Consider the following 15103-nt stretch of genomic DNA (forward strand, 5'->3'; position numbering starts at 1 on the left):
TTTCTTTACTCCTTCTAAATACTGTCTTATTCTAAATGGCGCTGACAATCACATCATTCTCTTTAGGGCACAGCTGATTGGTTCCTGCTGTATAAGTAGCCAATGAGCTCGCTGCTCAACCTACAAATTCTTGGTAAGCATTTGCTGTGGCAGTTTCAGCTCGCTTTGAGAAACCCTCCAACCTCCCCAGCTCCACCTGTGTAGATCTGCAATGGCTAATACATTTAGCAGTCGTTACTACACACTTAATGATTTTTTTTTACACTAAGCCTTAAATTACCTTATTAAAACAAAATACTGTTGGCGTGACTGTCTATATTAGTCCAATTTAGAGATGACATTTCCTTGAAACGATGAGTTATTAACGTCGTTTACTTAGCTGTTGCCGATAGCAAATTTTACAGACGGAAGTGTCATCAGAAACAGCCGTGGTTTAATGTTATGTCAGAATTAAATGAGAAAGAAGGTATTTTTTAATTATTATTTTTATTTAATTATTTATTATTTTAATTTAATTATTATTTTTTTAAGGTATTTAATTAATTCATCTCATTATAATGGCCGACTGATGACGCTGAACGCACACGATTATTGTCCTAAATAAGCTGCTTGAACAGGACAGTTAAATATTAAAAATGGATGCAATACATACAAAAAAATGCATATATCATAATGTACACTTATTGGTGTGTTTATTCTTAATATGAGTTTTAATGATTTATGATTAGCTTTAATGAAATATACTAGCATCTATTTGTTGCATTAGCATAAATTAAACTATGAAGGAATTACAAATTACAATAACAATGACTGTTATTTATTTCTAAAATAAGATAAATTTTAGGATAAGACAACTCCTGCTCTTAGACGCACTGTGTAATACATCAGTTTCCAAATTCCTCGTTCACTCCATGCTGACATAGTGCACTCAACGCTCACGCATACGTATATAAGGATATAATCAGTGAACAAGGGAGCAATTTCAGAGACAGCAACAGAGTCGACAATGAGAGTTGATTCCTGTGCTGGATATAGCGGGCTATTTAGAGTTGAGGAAGTGACTCCTCATCACTACAAGTGATAAGCATTGCTCACGTGCATGTAATCTAATTTGATCATCAGACATGAAACAGCATATCATAATAGGTAATTTTGTGGGGAATATTGCATGTTCAGATATTCTTACAACAAAATATTCTGGGGGCCAAGAAAGTTTTGTGGTAATGATCATGCTGGTGCCGGCAAAGTTAGTGCTATAGGCCTACGTAAAGTGCAAAATAATATATAAAAAGTTTGATGTTAAGTTCACTTAAAGAAAACTTAGTATACTTGCAAAAAAACTAATACAGAAACAAAACTACAAAACGTAGTATGTATCTAGTAAACTATCAGTATACCTATAATAAGTTCACTTGTAGTACAGTTGCAGTACAAATGAAAAACATATTTGTAAACTTGTGTACTTAACAACTGTTATACTTACAGTATTTTTAAAAGTATACTTTTATACATGAAAAACTGGACCAAAATAGTATTAGTCCCAAGTAGTATTGAAATACTACACTTACTAGTACATTGATTTTAAAATGAACATGAAGTATACTTATTTTTTTGCAAGGGACCCATTTGACAACCCGAAAAGATAAAGGCAAAAAGGACCTAAAAATGATATGTGTATATATATATATATATATATATATATATATATATATATATATATATATATATTATTTTAGCACTTTACTTTATGTCCCTATTTAGGTTTATAATGTTTAAATTTACAACTTTGAATGGAAAGATAGCTAATGTTACCATATCAAATTTCTGCAAGCACCAGCAGTACAGCGCTAGTGTGAAGTATAAACGCAAATGTATTTCTTTATTAATTTATTCGTTTTTGTTTTTTGTTTTTGTTTGTGCTAAAATGCTAGATGGTTTATCCAACACTATCTCACGACCAATTCGTACGAATTCGACGCATGATTAAAAAGTGTCTAATTCGTACTAATTCGTACGATTTGTCTAAACCCACATGATGGTTAGGTTTAGGGGCGGGGTAAGGGGTAGGTCATTCGTATGAATTCATTGACTTAGCAAAATCGTATTAATTCGTACGAGTGAGGTCGTATGAATTGTTACGAATTGGCCACTTTTTAATCATTCGTCGAATTCGTACGACTTGGTTGTGAGATCGGGTTGGTTTATCAAGTTCTTCCAACAGGGTTTGGGATTGAAGACTAGTATTCGAAGGTTGGGAGTTTGTTTCACCGCCAAGGAACAGTGAGTGTGAAGGCCATTGAAAATACTTTCTCAGACTTTCCAACCCGATTTCTCACGACCAAGTCGTACGAATTCGACGAATGATTAAAAAGTGGCTAATTCGTAACAATTCATACGACCTCACTCGTACGAATTAATACGATTTTGCTAATTCGTACATATTTTACGAATTGGCCAATTCGTATGAATTCGTACGAATGACCTACCCCTGACCCCGCCCCTAAACCTAACCATCACGTGGGTTTAGACAAATCGTATGAATTAGTACGAGTGAGGTCGTACGAATTAGTTCGAATTAGACACTTTTTAATCATGCGTCGAATTCGTACGAATTGGTCGTGAGATAGTGTTGGACTTTCTGATATGAACAAAAAAAAATGTCAGCTCACTCACTTCAAATGTCTTTGCATTAAGTTAGGAGCTAAATGGCTAAATTGGCACTTTTGTTAATGCTTACTGAGGACAAATCTCAAAAACAGCAGGTGCTCGATTAGCTCAGTCCTCTGTTACCGTGAGTTATGGAATCGACCATCCGAAGAGTGTCGGTCTCAGAGAAATGACACTTTCCCTTTCCAGCGGTCCAGAGTTAAATGAGCCCGACAGAATCCACAAAGAGGCTGGAATCTAAGGGCCAATCCAAGAATGGACTGATTGGATGACTCCAGCTGTGCTGAGAGGAATTCCCAGAGCTTCACACCTACTTCCTGCAAGCGAGTGACTGCAATACGCAACCTCTGAAGGAGGCAACCATTGAACTCTCAAGCAAGTGGCAATATTTGCTCACCTGAAATACACACAACTCTTCAATTGGGCCACAGGGCTGGAGCAGGGCTTGCTGGCTCAGGCAGCTGTGAGGCAGAGAGAAGGGGAAGGTCAGGAAGTTTAGTGAGGGGGAATCGGACCCCCGCTGGGGTGTTGTTTATCGCCGGCAGCCCCATTGTATTTTACGGGAGGGAAGGCTATATTTGTCCTTAGCCACGGGAGGCTGATGAGGTGCTAATCTGTTGAGGGGCTTGCCACTGGAGCCTCCTTGTTAGCGGGCTAGCTTGTTAGCTATCCGGGCCTGTAAAACAGAGCTTGAATTTATGGGCCTCCCTCCCTGAATTCTGCCACTGTTCGCGGGTAAGCAAACACAGATTGGACACTGATGTTGGGGCGGTGGTGTCTGGGGGACCTTTGAATGAACGGCTGGGATGACAAAAAGATTGAGCTTCCACGGTTCCCCCATGCTGTTTTTCAGTAAACATTACAAATTAGCCATCTGCATATGGATTGATCTTCAGGTGAGGCAGGAAGGAACATTCCCTCACGAGTCTGACAGGTGACTGAGTACATATGAGCACATGTTTAGTGTTTATTAACACAAAGGTTTCATTGGGGTTATATATATTAACTGTAGGGTTCTTTACTCAACTCCAAAGAACCTATAATGACAAGAAAGAACTCTTTTGGCACAAAGGTTCTTTAGGCTAGGCTATTATTCATTCACATATTACATTATTCTGCAACATTTTGCAGTTGTACTTAAATTATTGTTTATTAAACTGTTAATATCACATTTTAATCATGCTGATTTTTAGAGGAGAAAAACTGAAATGGCACTCTTCGTATGATATTGATTAACATAAAATGATATAAATATACATTTATAACAGCCATATATTGAATTTTGTGATCATTAACATGCATTCATAAATACATTTTAGGGTCTTGATGGTTGTCAGTAATATGAAATATTTATAACATCCGGAAAGGCCAAAACAAGAATAAACCCAAAAGCTTATACCTTTTTCCTGGTTACACAGAACCCCAAAGGGTTGTTATTATTGAACCCTTAAAAAGGGTTCCAAATGCGTAGCGCTGATGATAGAACCTTTTCTTCTTGTGCCCAAAATCTAAACATTCATATTTTACCCTGTAATACCTGACGTATCACATTTTAGTCATGAAAATCGAATTTTAAGAAAGGGAACAGTTTCTTTAGAGAATATATATATAGTCTTTTATGTTTTGTATCATATTTTATATCTATTGATCTTGTACTCTACACTCTTAGACGAAAAGGTTCTATCAGCGCTATGTATTTGGAACCACTAAAATGTTCTTTACAGAACCCTTTTTAAGGGTTCAATAATAAGAACCCTTTTTAAGGGTTCAATAATAAGAACCCTTTAGGGTTCGTTGTAACCTAAAAAGGTTATATACGGAACCTTTTTTATTCATTATCATTTGTTTTGTCCTTTCCGGATATTATAAATATTTCATATTATTGATAACCATCAAGACCCTAAAATGTATTTATGAATGCATGTGAATGATCACAAAATTAGAAAATGTCTATATTTATATCATTTTATGTAGGCCTAGTTAATCAATATCACAGGAAGAGTGCCATTTCAGTTTTTCTGATTAAAATGTGATATTAAATTACTACAACAGTTTAATAAACAATAATTTAATTACAACCACAATATGTTGCAGAATAATGTTATATACGAATGAATAATAGCGAACCTTTGTGCCAAAAGGAGTGTGGGAGAAATGCTATGAAGCAAAGACATGCAATTTGGTGCAGTTGCTGATATTTATATGACCAAAAAGTAAGATGAAATTCTGAGAATGTAAATCAGTGAGATCTTTATAGCAGAATACTCACATGAAATGCACATAAATATCAGATGTCATATATTTCATTCCTGTTATATATTTCAGTGCTTAGTTTTATAATCAAAGCTTTAGTTTTAAAACATAATGCAATACAATATAATAAGGATTGAGAGATAAATAAACTTTAGGCAAAAGCCTGATGGATCATATTTGTATATGGTCATGTTGAATTATTCAAAACAATGTAAAAGTTATTCTTATGAAAAAACACAAAGCAAAAGATAAGTGAATCATGACATGAAGAGGGACGTTTGTACAATTATACTAAAATACCTTTTCACTTTTCAATCCGACGAATAGATTTGCTCATGGAGATAATTTAGAGGTCTTAAAAATGTAGGCCTATATATTAAATATGAGACTGTAGTTAAAAACTACACTGTAAAAAATTATTGTGATTTTAACGGTAAAAGACTGTAAAAATGCTACAGTGCAAAACTGTTAATTGGTTAAAAGTTTTTGAAAGTGAAAAAGTGAAAAATAACTACTCACTAAATAATTTACAGCGAAAAAACGTAAACTGACATTCCCACAATTCCCTGCGTGACACTTCACATTTGATGTATTTTGGTTCCTCATAGTTTTTCCTAATCAGTTATGTACATTAGGACTTTATGTTACATTTAATGTTGTTGAATTAATGTTTAATTTTCATGTTTAATTTTAATTAATTAAATAAATTTCATGTGTGTTATGATGGTGTTTGTGTAAATGACACTGTGCTGCTTCTTAATATAAGTATTAATCTGTTAATGGAAGACTGATTATTGATTGTCAGTGTATTACAATGGTACAAAACAGATATGAATTTATCGAAAGGTTGGTAAAGCAATATTTTATCAGAAAATGAAATACGGTTTATTACTGTAAATTTAAAATTAAGTCCTACGTTCCTACCGGTAAAGTTCTGGCAACCACAACTGGCGTTTTTTTACCGTAAAAATTACGGCAGCTGTGAGGCTTAAATGAATTTTGCAACAATTATTACATGTATTAGGCATGTAGAATGTGTTAAAGAAGTTAGTATATGAATACGTGAAGTAGGAGGAAAGCTCTTGGTGATGCTTGTCTTGGGTCAGCCTTCATTCCAGCTTCTTTAATCCCAAACTCACTATCAGCCCGGAATACAGATAAGACTGCCCTCTGGCAGACACGGGAATAATGGAAAATGGGAACAGTCAAATGCCTTCCGAGTCTGACTGATGTAAAACGGAAACGTGTGTGTTTTCTTAAGGGGGTCTGAACGCCTGCATCAGCCAGTGGAAACACTGCTTAATGACGGGCATTGATTTACTGAATCTACCCATTAAGAAACGTTCTAGATACATCTTGTATCTTAAAAATCTCCCGCTGCTGGTCCTAAACTGAAGCATGCATACCAATGAAACGAGAGAAAGAGAAGCACAGGAAACTCTAATCTCTTGCTTACTTCACTTTACACATGCTGTCACCTCTTTAATAACTTTCCCTAATGAATTGATTTCAGTCAAGCCCGTGTTTGCTCGACTGCAGCTCGGAGGTGAAAATGTGTCAGGTGAGTGTGAACGATGGCAGCCCGTAGTGCTCAATCTGGACCGATAGCAGTGATATTTAAGAGCTTCTCTTCCCACGGGAGCCTGCCATTTAATTAGCATACTGACGCTTGTCCTCACGTTTAATTGCTTTCGGCTTGTAATTAAAACGTGTGTTGACTTTGCGGTTCCCTCACTGATGAATAGCAATGGAGGGTTATGTGATATTACACTTTTGCTGTGGCATACATTAAAACGGAAGGATTAAAATGACCGATTTAATCCGAACCTTTTTGTCCTCGACGGGGTAATGGTTTGTCAGACATGCCGAAGCATTACAACGCATTAATCTGATCAATTAAGAGATTTACCATCTCAAGCCTTTCGATGGGCCTTGTTTTGTTCCCTCGGTCACCCCGTGCAACTTGTGCCATTTAGCTGAAATGAAGAGATGTTTGATTTTGTGCATTCAGACCCTCGCAGGACGTGGATTGGCACCTTGTTTGAGGTATGCATGATTGTGCTGTGGTGTTTTTGCATTACAAGAGAAGTGTATTGCACTGGGCCTTGGTTACAGACCAAACAGAAGTGCGCTACGGGGCTGCCCTCTGCGAATGCTCCTCAATATGAAAATGTGCGTATTTGAGGAAGTCCTTTAGCCCATTTACGCCACTGTTTGCGCCCCAGGCCCCTGTGCAATATCTTCCGTACCACCCCTTCGGCTCTGAATGGCATTTCAATGGCGGGCCTGCATTCCCCCCCCCCTCCGCATCCAACCGGCGTTGTGTGCATTCCCCGTCACAATACTTTAGAGATTCATTTCCAGGTAAACATGCTTTGGTTGGCCGCAAACCTGCAGCCAACAGGGGTTGTCACAGCTGTGCCAGATAATAGCCAGAACAAACTCCTGTCTCGCTCAGGAATGTTTACTGTCACCACGGACATTTTTGCATCTTTTATTTGGAAAGAAAGAGATCCAGTTATCAGTTTCACACAGATGAATCATAAGCTTAACCTGTTGGCCCTTTTTTACTTCAGCAGATAAATGAAGGGGTAAAAGTGCAAATGCCAAAAAAAAAAGAGAGAAGAAGAAATTAGAACAAACACACTTTTGTTTAAAGACCTCTTTTGTGGTTTAACAGCTTTGAAAGAGGAGCTCCAAGTAACACATTCCTGCAAACAGCAGCAGGGAATTAACTGAAATCCTGCTATCTCTCTCTCTCTCTCTCTCTCTCTCTCTCTCTCTCTCTCTCTCTCTCTCTATCTATCCATTCATCCATCTATCTATCTATCCATTCATCCATCCACCCATCCATCCATCCATCCATCCATCCATCCATCCATCCATCTATGTATCTATCTATCTATCTATCTATCTATCTATCTATCTATCTATCTATCTATCTATCTATCTATCTATCTATCTATCTATCTATCTATCTATCTATCTATCTATCTATCCATCCATCCATCCATCCATCCATCCATCCATTCATCCATCCATCCATCCATCCATCATCCAGCCATCCATCCATCGTCCATCCATCCACCATCCCACCATCCATCCATCCATTTATCTATCTATCTATCCATCAATCCATCCATCCACCCACCATCCATCCATCCATCCACCATCCATCCATCCATCCATCCATCCATCCATCTTCCATCCATCCATCCATCTATCTATTTATTTATCTATCTATCTATCTATCCATCCATCCATCCATCCATCCATCCACCATCCCACCATCCATCCATCCATCCATCCATCCATCCATCCATCCATCCATCCATCCATCTATCTATCTATCTATCTATCTATCTATCTATCTATCTATCTATCTATCTATCTATCTATCTATCTATCTATCTATCTATCTATCTATCTATCCATCCATCCATCCATCCATCCATCCATCCATCCATCCATCCATCCATCCATCCATCCATCCATCCATCCATCCATCCATCCACCCACCCACCCACCCATCCATCCATCCATTTATTTATCCATCCATCCATCCATCCATCCATCCATCCATCCATCCATCCATCCATCCATCCATCCACCCACCATCCCACCATCCATCCACCCACCATCCATCCATCTATCCATCCATCAATCCATCCATCCATCCATCCATCCATCCATCCACCCACCATCCATCCATCCACCATCCCACCATCCATCCACCCACCATCCATCCATCTATCCATCCATCCACCCACCCACCATATCTATCCATCCATCCATCCATCCATCCATCCATCCATCTATCTATTTATCCATCCATCCATCCATCCATCCACCATCCATCCATCCATTTATCTATCTATCCATCCATCCATCCATCCATCCACCCACCACCCATCCATCCATCCATCCATCCATCCATCCATCCATCCATCCATCCATCCTTTTATTTATCTATCGATCGATCGATCGATCGATCGATCGATCTATCTATCTATCTATCTATCTATCTATCTATCTATCTATCTATCTATCTATCTATCTATCTATCTATCTATCTATCTATCTATCTATCTATCTATCTATCTATCTATCTATCTATCTATCTATCTAAATTATTAAGTATAAGACAGAATCAGATTCTAGAAATGTAAAAATATCCTGACCTCTCTACGATCTCAAACATGTATTCCTGGTGACAAAAAGTACAATGGAGGTCAGTGTTTGGAGATTCCATGGCAATATTTACTGAGAATACATGCCCTAATGTATAAGATTCAGGGAGATCACCAAGGCGCCACCCACAGTGTCAGTACATTGCAACACACAGAGCACACTGAAACGCATGATGAATGATCGAGCAAAGAAGCAGAGCAAATCCCGAAGCTATAGTGAAAGACAGTGCTCCTCAATAAAACAAAAAGGTTTTGCCATCTACTGTTTTAGAGCTCAATGTTTCGGAAAAAAAAAAATTGACATATGCCAACCTAAGTTCAGAGGCGATCAAAGTTTGTACCAATGCTGCAACGTGGTGTGTTTACTCAGAGACACCGTCCTTTTGCATTTTCACCAAATGCAAGATAGTGACCTTCTACACAGAATGCGTTCACAGTCTGTCCCTTGTCTATTAATAATTAACTTCAAAATTATCCAGGAGCACACTGTGTCATTTCATTTAAAAAGCAGTACACCGTTTTCTCAAAAGTAAATCTAGTTAATTAGTTTAATCTGGCTTGGCAAAACTAGATAAAATTAAAAGTCAATGCGTATTCATGTAAATTGTGTGATTTAGATTTGGACAGCTGGACAATGCTTTAAGGACTTGATGTTCCAAGAATATGTAGTATTTATCTAGTCATATGAGGATTCTTTGTATTGTCTATTTGTCTCAAAATGTGAGATGACCCATGCTTTCTACTGAAAAAGTGCCATCACTGTTATTGGAATTACTGTGATGATATTTGTATGTATATTTTATGACCTCAATTAATAAATCTAGCAGTACACACTTGTATTTTTATGATTTATGGGGACTTTCCACAGACATAATTATTTTAATGTACAAACTGTATATTCTGTCACCCTTCACTACCCAAAAAATGTCCCCACAAGGACAAGGATTTCAGATTGCCATCTTTGTGGAGACATTTTGTCCCCATAATGTAGAGTTTACCAGGACACACACACATCAATGTCATTATTTGAAGATGTAGCAGCTTGCTGAAATGATTTTTTGTTTATTTTAAATCATAAAATAAACAAAAGAAACATAGAATGAATCTAGGCCTACTTAATGAAAATGATCAATAAAATGGATAAGTGTTAAGAAGACTACAAATGGCAGCAATACCAAACTTTTCAGCCCGTCAACTGCCATCTGTAAAGAAATGCTTGAAAATCACATGCGGCGACTAAACACAAATATTTTAATGACAGGCCATTAAACAGAAGGAATACAGTTTCTTACTACTCAACAAGTTCTCCAAACAAGGTAGGCTACATTCAACAAAAATAAAGCCTATATATTTCCAGTAATGGCCCCTATAGCCGACGAATTTGAAGGTGTTGCAACTTCTCTTTCTCTTCGGCGACGTTTAGCGGAGTCTGTGACTGTGAGCACGTCAAACGCACACCGTTTACACATTACACACAGGTCCAAATAAACTCCGTGAATATATTTGCAAATGGTTATCCTTGTTATACGCAAATACGCGCTATATCTGATCTAATTACGATGGCGGTTAGGCACGTGTCACATTGAATAAGAGTTGATGTCTTGCTGATTATTTAAAGCTATTGTTTGATTAAAATAATGTCCTAAGGAATGCTCAGTCTGCAAAAATAGCCAAAATATAAATATATCAAATAAATTGAAACCAAACTGGAACTTTTATGGGTTTGATCATTTATATATTTAATTTTTCATTAGCCCATGTAATGCATAAAAAAATCTGTGTTTAATGTAGGCTACACGCTTGCTTTGAGCAGTAATGCCTATAGGCTAAATATATATTTCGTGACTAACCTATTTGAATGGCACTAACGGACTAAGTGATCTGTTAAACATTAAATAATAGCCTATAATAAGGGGATACAAAATTAAATAATCCTGCACGTTATTTTAATGTGATAAAAACTGAGCGTACAGGCTATTTCTGTGGAAAAATTAATTTGTATACCAAAAGAGGGCGCACTCATATTTTTTTTTAACCAAATCGCATACCATCAAAGGTCAAAAGAAGGATATAAAATATAGGCTTAAAAAGTATCTAAGCAGTTCAGTTGTATAAAGTATCAACTGTTATTTCGTTGTCTTCAGCCTGTGCACCGAGCCGCCACCAGCTAGCCTATCGTGGACAGTCAAACAAAGTGAATAAATGTTAGGATACTTTGTTTAATGAAGGCAATCAAATCTTGCCACTGAGCTTTGCAGAATCAACACCGATGACCTGCTCTTACATCAGCAAACTGTGTACCGCTATTAGTTACATAAACTAGAGCGCAGGTAAACAAATTAATTCAAAACAGCCGAAAACATTTACGCGTTTTGATCTATCCCTGTATCAATTGTCATCCTTGTTTCTCTCATATTTAATCTTATTACATAATTACAGGCTATATATATTTTTTAAATAGCAGTCCCTTTTCAACTAGGCTCCTTTTAAAGATTGAACGAACTGTTAAACATTTTGTTTAATGGAAAGTTAGGGTTTTAAAAGAAAAAATAACTAAATTAATGATAATAATTTGAGTTTGATTTGCTTAAATATGTCATGCATTTTACATCGATTACCATTGGCTTTGCGTAATGAACGCTTCTGTGAATTATGAAAAACAAAACAAAACGAAAACAAGATATCTAAGCTTGTTGATGATTCATCTGAATAAAGACTTGAACCCAGAGCTGATGGCGTTCTCCCCAATTTTAGCTGGATGTGATTTCAAACCACTCCTCTCACGGTAGTCCAAACTTCCATTCAACCCCTTTCTCCCGCTGGAATACAATAAGATTAGGATATAATGAATCTTTTCAAATGGGGCTGCTCTTTTCAAGCTGCGCAGGTGTACAATAGGGGGGCAAATGGAGAAGTCTCACGCCTAGGTGTGAGCAGATTATTCAAATAGGAGCCGAGTGGAGCAGTAGGGATTGGAGGCTCGCCCGGGCGCACAGAGCTATATCACAGAGCTAAGAGCCAGCAGCGGGCGTCATTTCAACCAGAAACACATACACACACACACACACACACACACACACATGCGCCAGCTCTTGACAGGAGGAGAGCACAACGACGACACGAGTGTATCCCGTGGTTGTACCACCTTTGGCTGCCAAAGGACACACAATACCAGCATTTTCTCGTGTGGGGAAGCGTTTTGAAAAGTAGAAGGAGTTTTTTCCAGGATGCTCGGTGCTGTCAAAATGGAGGGACATGAACACGCAGCAGACTGGAGCGCTTACTACGGAGAGCCTGAGGTGGGTAACTCACCTAAATAAATATATATGTATTTTTTTTTCTCCTCGTCGAAATCCGATCCGGTTTTATACAACTCAATATTAGCCCTGAGATAATATTAACTTTGAGATCAAATATTGACTTGAGGCGCCTCCAAATCCTCCCCCATCATCTCGACGCCCTGCACTATCCTAACAAAGTTGTGCTTGACATGCAATGCAAACTTTTCATTTCCAATTATGGATACCGACGAATACATGGGTTTTTTTTATTCGACAACATCGGGCGTCCAGAAGCGAAAATAACCGCGGGCGTTTGACTTTTGAACAGATCGGCTATTGGTTTTTAATTTCTGAGCCGCGGTAATATCGACTCAACAACAGCGTTTTGCTGCAATATGTTGAAAACCGAAAAATGACCTAAATAAATAAAAGTAAAAAAAAAAAAAATCCTCCCGAAAACAAACTTTCACTTTATCCTGGCGTATGTTTCTAAATATCTAGCAGTAAGTTTTTTAAAACCCCAACTAAGCGAGAGCTTAAATAAAAACAGTTCTTATTTGGCTATGATTAAATAACCTTTAGGGAGCCTTATTATCTTGTAATGTTTATATTTTTATGTTAGCCAAGCCAAATGAATTTTAAACGCATACAACTTGGAGTTACAATTTAATTAATCGCATTTTCTGATTTCTTTCGCAGTGTTATACCTCGGTCAGCAACATGAACACCGGACTGGGAATGAACTCCATGAACACTTACATGACTATGTCTGGAATGAGTTCGACTGCAAACATGACAGCGGCAAACTCCATGAACATGTCCTATGTCAACACGGGTATGAGTCCTTCAATGACAGGCATGTCCCCCGGTGCGGGAGCGATGGCCGGCATGGGTGCGGGTATGACGGGCATGAGTGCAGCCCTGAGCCCGACCATGAGCCCAATGGCAGCGCAAGCACCCTCTATGAACGCCTTAACCTCGTACAGCAACATGAACGCTATGAGTCCCATGTACGGCCAGTCGAACATAAACAGATCGAGGGACCCGAAGACCTACCGGAGGAGCTACACGCACGCCAAGCCACCCTACTCTTACATTTCCCTAATAACCATGGCCATCCAGCAATCCCCCAGTAAGATGCTGACCCTCAGCGAGATCTACCAGTGGATAATGGACCTTTTCCCTTTTTACCGACAGAACCAGCAGCGCTGGCAGAACTCTATCCGCCACTCGCTGTCCTTCAACGACTGCTTCCTGAAAGTCCCACGCTCCCCGGATAAGCCAGGCAAAGGTTCGTTCTGGACCCTTCACCCCGACTCCGGGAACATGTTCGAAAACGGCTGCTATCTGAGAAGGCAAAAGCGCTTCAAGTGCGACGTTAAGAAACTTAGCAAGGAGCCCGGTCGGAAAACATCGGAGGGCGGATCGAACAGCAGCTCCGAGAGCTGCAACGGGAACGAGTCTCCTCATTCCAACTCGTCTAGCAACGAGCACAAAAGATCCCTGTCTGACATGAAGTCGGGTCAGGGTCTGAGCCCGGAGCACACAGCCTCCCCGACCTCCCAGGCGCAGCATCTCCTGGCGCAACATCACTCTGTTCTGGCGCATGAAGGACACCTGAAGCCAGAACACCACTATTCCTTCAACCACCCCTTCTCCATCAACAACCTCATGTCCTCGGAGCAACAGCATCACAAAATGGACCTAAAGACATATGAGCAAGTGATGCATTATGGTTACGGCTCTCCGATGGCCGGCGCGTTGTCCATGGGCTCCATGGCCAGCAAAGCGGGCCTGGATTCGCCGGACACATCCTATTACCAAGGTGTGTACTCCAGGCCCATCCTGAACTCTTCCTAAACCCGCACGGACCTTGTGACAAATTTGTACATTTGTAAAATGGTTGTGTATATGTATTCCGATTTTTGACGTTTCCCGTTCATTTAGATGTTCATTAGTAATTATTTTGTAAAAGAAATGTTGACAATGTGACGAACTCTTCGAGGCGGCTTTTGAAAATGGACCAAAATCACACCGAAGGACTGCGGACGGATTGAACTTCTTCAATCACTTGTGTAAACTTATTTATGGCTTGTAAATGTGTATTCTTGTAGTTGATGACAAGAACAGAATCTATATTAAAGTGTTATTTGGAATTTTTTCTCAATTCTGATTTCCTCTCTTTTGTGTTATTGTGTTGTCAACAACGACAATAATAATAACGAATGTCATTTTGCTTAACGAATTTATCAATTCATTTGCACATATACGAACCCCTTGTTACTTGTAAAGCTACACGTTTATCGAATCATGCCACAGATAAATTATATAGATCGAATTCATTTGATTGAATTGTTCTTGAATTTGTTTGCATTTCAATCCTGACCTAAATTAATATCAACAATAAAAACACAAACATAGACTATGAAATTAGTTTTTTTTTTTTGATAAATGAAATAAGCTGAAATGCGTTTGATTATATATATTTCGAATCATTCATCATATTCAGCATTGAAATACTTAAAGAGCTATTAAAATATGCGTTGCATTTTACGTAAAAGAGCGGCAACACTCTAAACAATGCTGGGTTGTTTGAACCCAAATTTGGGTAAAATATGGACAAACTCAAATGTTGGGTTAAAAATGTAATTTCAAATTTCAACCCTCAACTTTCACTTTCAACTGTACATTTTTTTAATTGCATTTTTAACC

General features: G+C 38.4%; 1 protein-coding gene across 2 annotated transcripts; it reads left to right on the forward strand.

The window, feature by feature from the left end:
• Window positions 1-11956: 11956 nt before the first annotated feature.
• foxa2 (forkhead box A2) lies at window positions 11957-14558 on the forward strand. Of its 2 annotated transcripts, none has more exons than XM_039651039.2 (2): window positions 11957-12409; window positions 13091-14558. In XM_039651039.2, exons 1-2 carry the CDS (start codon window positions 12338-12340, stop codon window positions 14249-14251), a joined length of 1233 nt encoding a protein of 410 aa, XP_039506973.2. In that variant the 5' UTR covers window positions 11957-12337; the 3' UTR covers window positions 14252-14558. The 2 variants fall into 2 exon arrangements, with proteins under 2 accessions (XP_039506973.2, XP_088976181.1); XM_089120055.1 differs by lacking the exon at window positions 11957-12409 and adding an exon at window positions 12434-12894.
• Window positions 14559-15103: the final 545 nt, after the last annotated feature.

This window comes from Pimephales promelas, chromosome 15 (assembly GCF_988280905.1).
Source record: "Pimephales promelas chromosome 15, fPimPro1.hap1.1, whole genome shotgun sequence".
Lineage (NCBI taxonomy): Eukaryota > Metazoa > Chordata > Actinopteri > Cypriniformes > Leuciscidae > Pimephales > Pimephales promelas.